Source organism: Babylonia areolata, chromosome 34 (assembly GCF_041734735.1).
Source record: "Babylonia areolata isolate BAREFJ2019XMU chromosome 34, ASM4173473v1, whole genome shotgun sequence".
Lineage (NCBI taxonomy): Eukaryota > Metazoa > Mollusca > Gastropoda > Neogastropoda > Buccinidae > Babylonia > Babylonia areolata.
The window spans coordinates 10,066,787-10,074,286 of NC_134909.1; the positions used below are offsets into that span (position 1 = coordinate 10,066,787).

At 41.1% G+C, this 7,500-nt stretch overlaps 1 protein-coding gene across 3 annotated transcripts in view; it reads left to right on the forward strand.

The window, feature by feature from the left end:
- The first annotated feature begins 3,428 nt into the window (after positions 1-3,428).
- The window catches only part of LOC143277484 (23 kDa integral membrane protein-like), a 21,371-nt gene continuing 17,299 nt past the window's right edge, over positions 3,429-7,500 (forward strand). Inside the window, exons 1-3 of one of the 3 annotated variants that reach the window (XM_076582333.1) lie at positions 3,430-3,561; positions 4,107-4,199; positions 7,212-7,330. In XM_076582333.1, the coding sequence (XP_076438448.1) occupies positions 7,268-7,330 (63 nt within the window). In that variant the 5' untranslated portion in view covers positions 3,430-3,561; positions 4,107-4,199; positions 7,212-7,267. Of the gene's footprint in view, positions 3,562-4,106; positions 4,200-7,203; positions 7,331-7,500 lie in introns of all 3 variants that reach the window. The other 2 variants (XM_076582335.1, XM_076582334.1) reach the window with 2 other exon arrangements.

Consider the following 7,500-nt stretch of genomic DNA (forward strand, 5'->3'; position numbering starts at 1 on the left):
GCTGGTCAGGCATCTGCTTGGCAGATGTGGTGTAGCGTATATGGATTTGTCCGAACGCAGTGACGCCTCCTTGAGCTACTGAAACTGAAACTCTCTCTATGTCCCTTTTTCCCTTTCGTTCTCTATCTCCCTCTCTCTTTCTCTCTGTCTCTCTTTCTCTGTCTCTGTCTGTCTGTCTCTGTCCTTCTCTCTCTCTCTCTCTGTGGTAGTGGTGGTGTTCATACAAGTTCAATCAGCTCAGGCTGATCAATATTCATCCCCTGCAAGGTGAGTTCCGTCAGATTACTGTGATGCCCTGCAAAAGGGGAACAGCGTTCGTTCACACGCACGCACGCGCACGCGCGCGCACGAGCACACACACACACACACATACACACACACACACACACACACACACACACACACACACACACACACACACGTACAGGCACGTACAGGCACGTACACATACAAATTCAGTCTCCCTCTGTGTGTGTGTGTGTGTGTGTGTGTGTGTGTGTGTGTGTGTGTGTGTGTGTGTGTGTGTGTGTGTGTTTCTCTGTCTCTTTCTCTCACACACTTTCTCTCTGTCTGTCTGTCTATGTCTATGTCTATGACTCTGTCTGTCTGTCTGTCTCTCTCTCTCTCTCACACACACACTGTCTCTCTGTCTTTCTCTGTCTCTGTCACTGTCTCTGTCTCTGTCTGTCTCCCTCTCTGTCTCTGTCTGTTTGTCTGTCTGCCAGTGTCTGTCTCTGTCTCGCTCTGTCTCTGTCTGTCTTCGTATCTCTCTATGTTTCTATGTCTCTGTGTCTCTACTATGTCTCTGTCTCTCTCTGTGTGTCTCAGTCTCTCTCTGTGTCTGTATGTCACTGTGTCAATATGTCTCTCTCTGTCTCTGCCTTTCTCTTCTCTGTGTGTGTCTCTATGTCTCTGTGTCTCTACTATGTCTCTGTCTCTCTCTTTTTGTGTCTCGGTCTCTCTTTGTGTCTCTATGTCTCTGTGTCTCTACTATGTCTCTGTCTCTCTCTCTCTTTGTGTCTCGGTCTCTCTCTGTGTCTCTATGTCACTGTGTCTCTACTATGTCTCTCTCTCTCTCTCTGTGTCTCAGTCTCTCTCTGTGTCTCTATGTCACTGTGTCTCTACTATGTCTCTGTCTCTCTCTTTGTGTCTCGGTCTCTCTCTGTGTCTCTATGTCACTGTGTCTCTACTATGTCTCTGTCTCTCTGTGTGTCTCAGTCTCTCTCTGTGTCTCTATGTCACTGTGTCTCTACTATGTCTCTGTCTCTCTCTCTCTCTGTGTGTCTCGGTCTCTCTCTGTGTCTCTATGTCACTGTGTCAGTCTGTCTCTCTCTGTCTCTGTCTTTCTCCTCTCTCTCTGTGTCTCTATGTCTCTGTGTCTCTACTATGTCTCTGTCTCTCTCTGTGTCTCTACTATGTCTCTGTCTCTCTGTGTGTCTCAGTCTCTCTCTGTTTCTCTATGTCACTGTGTCTCTACTATGTCTCTGTCTCTCTCTCTGTGTCTCTATGTCACTGTGTCAATCTGTCTCTCTCTGTCTCTGCCTTTCTCATCTCTGTGTGTCTCTATGTCACTGTGTCTCTACTATGTCTCTGTCTCTCTCTCTGTGTCTCTATGTCACTGTGTCAATCTGTCTCTCTCTGTCTCTGCCTTTCTCATCTCTCTGTGTCTCTATGTCACTGTGTCAGTCTGTCTCTCTCTGTCTCTGTCGTTCTCCTCTCTCTGTGTCTCTATGTCTCTGTGTCTCTACTATGTCTCTGTCTTTCTCTCCTCTCTCTCTGTGTCTCTATGTCTCTGTGTCTCTACCATGTCTCTGTCTCTCTGTGTGTCGGTCTCTCTCTGTGTCTCTATGTCTCTGTGTCTCTACTATGTCTCTCTCTCTCTCTCTGTGTCTCGGTCTCTCTCTGTGTCTCTATGTCACTGTGTCTCTACTATGTCTCTGTCTCTCTGTGTGTCTCAGTCTCTCTCTGTGTCTCTATGTCACTGTGTCTCTACTATGTCTCTGTCTCTCTGTGTGTCTCAGTCTCTCTCTGTGTCTCTATGTCACTGTGTCTCTACTATGTCTCTGTCTCTCTGTGTGTCTCAGTCTCTCTCTGTGTCTCTATGTCTCTGTGTCTCTACTATGTCTCTGTCTCTCTCTTTTTGTGTCTCGGTCTCTCTCTGTGTCTCTATGTCACTGTCAATATGTCTCTCTCTGTCTCTGCCTTTCTCCTCTCTCTGTGTGTCTCTATGTCTCTGTGTCTCTACTATGTCTCTGTCTCTCTCTCTCTTTGTGTCTCGGTCTCTCTCTGTGTCTCTATGTCTCTGTGTCTCTACTATGTCTCTGTCTCTGTCTCTCTCTCTCTTTGTGTCTCGGTCTCTCTCTGTGTCTGTCTATATCGCCGCCCTCCCCCCTCCCCGCCCCCCGGGCCCCCTTCCCTCCCCCCCTCCTCTCTCTCTCTGTTTGTCGATTGACGCTGCATGTCGGTAATCTGTTTAGCAGTTTCAGTTTCAGTTTCAGTAGCTCAAGGAGGCGTCACTGCGTTCGGACAAATCCATATACGCTATACCACATCTGCCAAGCAGATGCCTGACCAGCAGCGTAACCCAACGCGCTTAGTCAGGCCTTGAGAGGAAAAAAAAAAAAAAAAAAAAAGACAAATACATAAAAAAGAACTACTACTACTAATAATAATATTTATAAGGCTAAAAAACTTGATGAAGTCAACTATAAGCGTACAAAAAGAAAAAGAAAAAGAAAAAAGAGAGAATAAAATAAATAAATAAATAAAAAAGACAACAATGATGATGAATAAGCTTAGCAGATGTGGTGTAGCGTATATGGGTTTGTCCGAACGCAGTGACGCCTCCTTGAATAACTGAACTGAACTGAACTGAACCGTGTGTGTGTGTGTGTGTGTGTGTGTGTGTGTGTGTGTGTGTCTCTCTCTCTCTCTCTCTCTCTCTCTCACCCCCCTCCCCAACTTCCCCTCTCTCTCCCTCCCCTCCCTCCATCCCCTTCACCCTCCGCCCTCCACACACACAACAGAGAAACTGGAAATGTCGCCCAAGTACACGCTGTCCAAAATACTAGTTCCAAGGCCAAAATAAGTGATACACCTACACCATAATGACACGCTGTCTCTCGCAGTCAACACGCCCCTCCCCCCCCCCATTCCCCCCTCCCCCGCCACCCCCCCGCCCCCCGCCCCCCTCCCAGAACAAGCTACGGCCCATAATTTATCAAAACATGCTCGTCAGTGACGTGGGATGTCCTTGGGGATCTGTTAGGTCCCAGACTTCCTCACACAGTTCTCTCTTTTTTCTTTCTTTTTTTTTTTTAAATATAATTTATTGACACCGTGTTTGTACCATACCTCGCTGTCTGGGGACTTGCCGCCACCATCCCCTGTCCACACTGCGTCAGAACCTTCCGGGCGCGGATTGGCCTGTCCAGTCATCTGCGCACCCACAGAGCCCCAACCCAACCCACCCACCCCCAGGATGACTAGATGGTCCTTGTCGATCCCGACGGACGAACCACACACCATACCTCGCTGTCACTGAGCTCTAACTTCTAAGAGGTAAGTTTCTGACTCTTGATTTATAAAAAAAAAAAAAATCTGGATTTGACCAGATGTGTTGTTGTTATTTATTTATTGCCCTTTTATTTATTTATTTTTTAAAAGATCTTATTTGATTTTTTTTTGTCCATAGAGTATATAACTTTGAAAAAAAAAAGGACCTTGTCCTAGTCAGGAGGAAAGAAATATGATGTTTTCATCACATTTGCTTGTACCGTGTGATATTCAAAATCAAACTGATTCAAGTAGATTTCACTTAAAAAAAGAATTTAGAGACTAATTTTGTTTTAAACTCTATCTTTATTATAAAATTTATATATCATTAGTATCATTTTCTTTATTATCAATATTATTTGTAGTAGTATATTATTATTTTTATATTGTTGTTGTTGATATTATTATCATTAGTAGTAGTGGTATATTATTATTATTATTATCAATCCGTTCTTATAATTAGGCTCTCTGTTACCCCCTTTCTATCTTTTTCCCCCCTTTTCGACCAGGATAAAATTAACCATTTGTATTTTTTCTTTTTGTCACAACAGATTTCTCTGTGTGAAATTCGGGCTGCTCTCCCCAGAGAGAGCGCGTCGCTATACTACATCGCCACCCATTTTTGACTCACTTGTGTAAACAAAGTGAGTATGTTTTAACCCGGTGTTCGGTTGTCTCTGTGTGTGTCTGTGGTAAACTTTAACACTGCCATTTTCTCTGCAAATACTTTGTCAGTTGACAACAAATTTGGAATAAAAATAGGAAAAAAATCATTTTTTTCCACTCATCTTGTTTAAAACAATATTGCACCTCTGGGATGGGCACAAAATATTTTAAAAAAGAAGCCAGTTTATATGCAAACTGAATTTACTGTTATATTTATTTATTTATTTTTACTCTCTAAACTTGGCTCTTTAATCTGATATTCTGACACAGTATCAACAACAGTCCTGTTTATCATTTTTCGTTCAAACAGGAACTTCTTTTGCTAAGCATAGAAGTTATATTTATTTTGCATGTCTTTGGTGCAGATAGTAAAAAAAAGGGAAATTAATTTGTAATTACTGCTATGGGGGTTCATTTGCTTTAAGCTGATCTTTCTCATCTTAAACATTACATTTTGAAATTATGCTCAATACATAAAAAGCTTGTGTACAGGGCTTTCACTATGTTCATTCGTCCAAGTAGTTTTTTTCGGAAAATACTAAAATCAATACTACAAGTGGACTTTATAGATCTATTGGCTGAGCCCTGAAGGTCATGGGCAAAAATCAATTGCGTACACATATTTATACATATTCAAAGCACGTGCTCATATTCCTCGAGAACGCGAAGAACGCCATTTTGTTTCAAGTTGTTTACCTGCCCGTTCAATCCTATATTCAATCGACAATACACGATAACATGTGATGGGAAGTTGGAGAAGGAGACCGTTGAATATTTATTCAGAGAAAGACTTGTGAACGCCTCATCACTTACTGGATTATGCCCCAAACCGCCATAAAAATATCAACAAAATCAGTCGGAATTCACAGTTTAAAATGATAAACCATGAGAGTTACTACCCTTGATGAAACGTACAAATTTCCAGTCTTGACTTTTCTCAAAATGAAGTCCTTTTCACTTCATACGACGTCCAGAAGTACTTATACTTGGCTCTACATGTTATTAATTTAACAAAATATTCAATTTTCATATCGACTTAACAACTATTAAACTAGAATGAACATAAAAGAGAAATTGAATCGACCGTGTCGTACATTCCCGGCGGGTGTAACTAAACTTGTACATCTCTCTAGATTCAGAGAATACGGCTATGTGTTGCAGTGTGATTGCGGCGATAGCCACGCTTTCTTTTACCGCGGACTTAAAAAAAGAATTCTTAATTGCCCTTAAAGATTTTTTGAATGCCCAAGATACACCAGAATAATATGATTTCAACAGCGTTCTCACTGCGAATACCGCAATCAATTTTCGCCCTAAAAAAAAAAGCATGTTTAAATATTAAATTTTTTGAACGTCAGTTAAGGAGCCACGATAGTGTATTGAGTAAGACAGTTTCTTCTCATCCGAACACCTTCAGGACTTTTTTTTTTTTTCTTTTTTCTTTTTCTTTTTTGTTTAACCCGAAGCATTATAATAACATACACGGAGCACATTTCAAATATTAGATTTTTTTTTAAAGTGTATCACAAGTGAGTCTTGAAGGTCTTGCCTCTCTTGTTTAATATTTTTTTCCTGCGTGCAGTTTTATTTGTTTTTCCTATCGAAGTGGATTTTTCTACAGAATTTTGCCGGGAACAACCCTTTTGTTGCCGTAGATTCTTTTACTTGCTTTAAGTGCATGCTGCACACGGGACCTCGGTTTATCGTCTCATTCGAATGACTAGCGTCCAGAACACCACTCAAGGTCTTGTGGAAGGGGAGAAAATAGCGGCTGAGCCGTGATTCGAACCTGCGCGCTCAGATTCTCTCGCTTCCTTGGCGGACGCGTTACCTCTAGGCCAGCACTCCACTGCTGGGGTGTGAAATAGGGTAGTGCAGCAAAATGGAGAGAGAGAGAGAGAGAGAGAGAGAGAGAGAGAGAGAGAGAGAGAAGACATTCATGACGAATGCTGCCATTAGAAATGGCTACTCTCTCTCTCTCTCTCTCTCTCTCTCTCTCTCTCTCACCAGCTGGTTCATTCAAATTATTATAAAAATATGTATCTGAACTTTTTCCTCTTGTATCAATTATGCGAAATATTGTTTGTATAATTCTGTATCTATGCTTTGAATAAGACACAAGAAGTCACTCTATCATGCTTTTTGGACATAACAAAATGAAAACTGATGAATGTTTCTCATATATTTTATTGATAACTAAATTCTACGTGTACAAATGTAGAATCAACAAAGTAAAACCAACATTACAAATGCTCAAAAATGACCTCAAACAGGCATATGAAGTAGACATGTACGCCTTTAACATAACTATGGATTATAACAAGTTTGTGGAAAAATAGGCACTTCAAGCTATGCAATGCTGCCTTGGAATTATGCCATTGAACATGTATTGTTTTGCTGTTGTGGACTTGTCAGTACTTAGAACTTAATTATGTGCTTACCCTATGCTTTCTGATGCACAAAATATATAAATTCTGTATCTGTAAACCTTTGTCCGAATAAAACATGTGGAAAAAAAAGAAAAAAAAAAGGTCACTTTCTTTCACCGCACCCTCTTCACCCTAACAAAACTGTGACTGACATGTAAAGCGTGCCAGTTAATCTAAGTGATGCTGAATAGCTTTTTTTTTTTTGCGTAGAAAAATGTGTGTTCTTAATTTTCTTTTCGAATGCAAATTTGCTGTTTCTGTATTTGGTGCCTTGTTTTTGAAAAGCTAACATGTTAAAAACCAGACTCTGCATTTGAATGTATTACCAATTTACGTTTCGTAACGTATGTGTATAATGTCCCTCTTGTATTCATGTATTTTGCTAATGAAAGAAAATGTAAGAAGAAGAAGAAGAAGAGGAAGAGGAAGAAGAAGAAGAAGAGAAGGAGGAGGAGGAGGAGGGGGGAGAAGAAGAAGAGGAAGAAGAGGAGGAAGGGAGGAAGAAGAAGAAATCGTTGATTGTGATCGTAATTAACCATCATATTGTCACGAGCATTTCAGATTTATTTTAAAGTCAGCAACAGCGAAGCAAAGAAACCAACCGAACATCCGTCAAAATGGCTGGGTTCTGGACAAACTTCGGGCGATTCATCCTGATCGTTCTGAACGGGGCGCTTTTGGTGAGTGTGGTTTTTAAGTTGTTGTTTTGGGGTTATCATTGTTGTTGGTGTTGTTTCTCTCTTCTTCTTTTTCATCATATTTTTTCTTCTTCTTCTTCTTATTGTTGTTGTTGTTGTTGTTATTGTTGTCGCCGACTTCGTCGTCTACATTTTCTTCTTTCTTCTTCTCC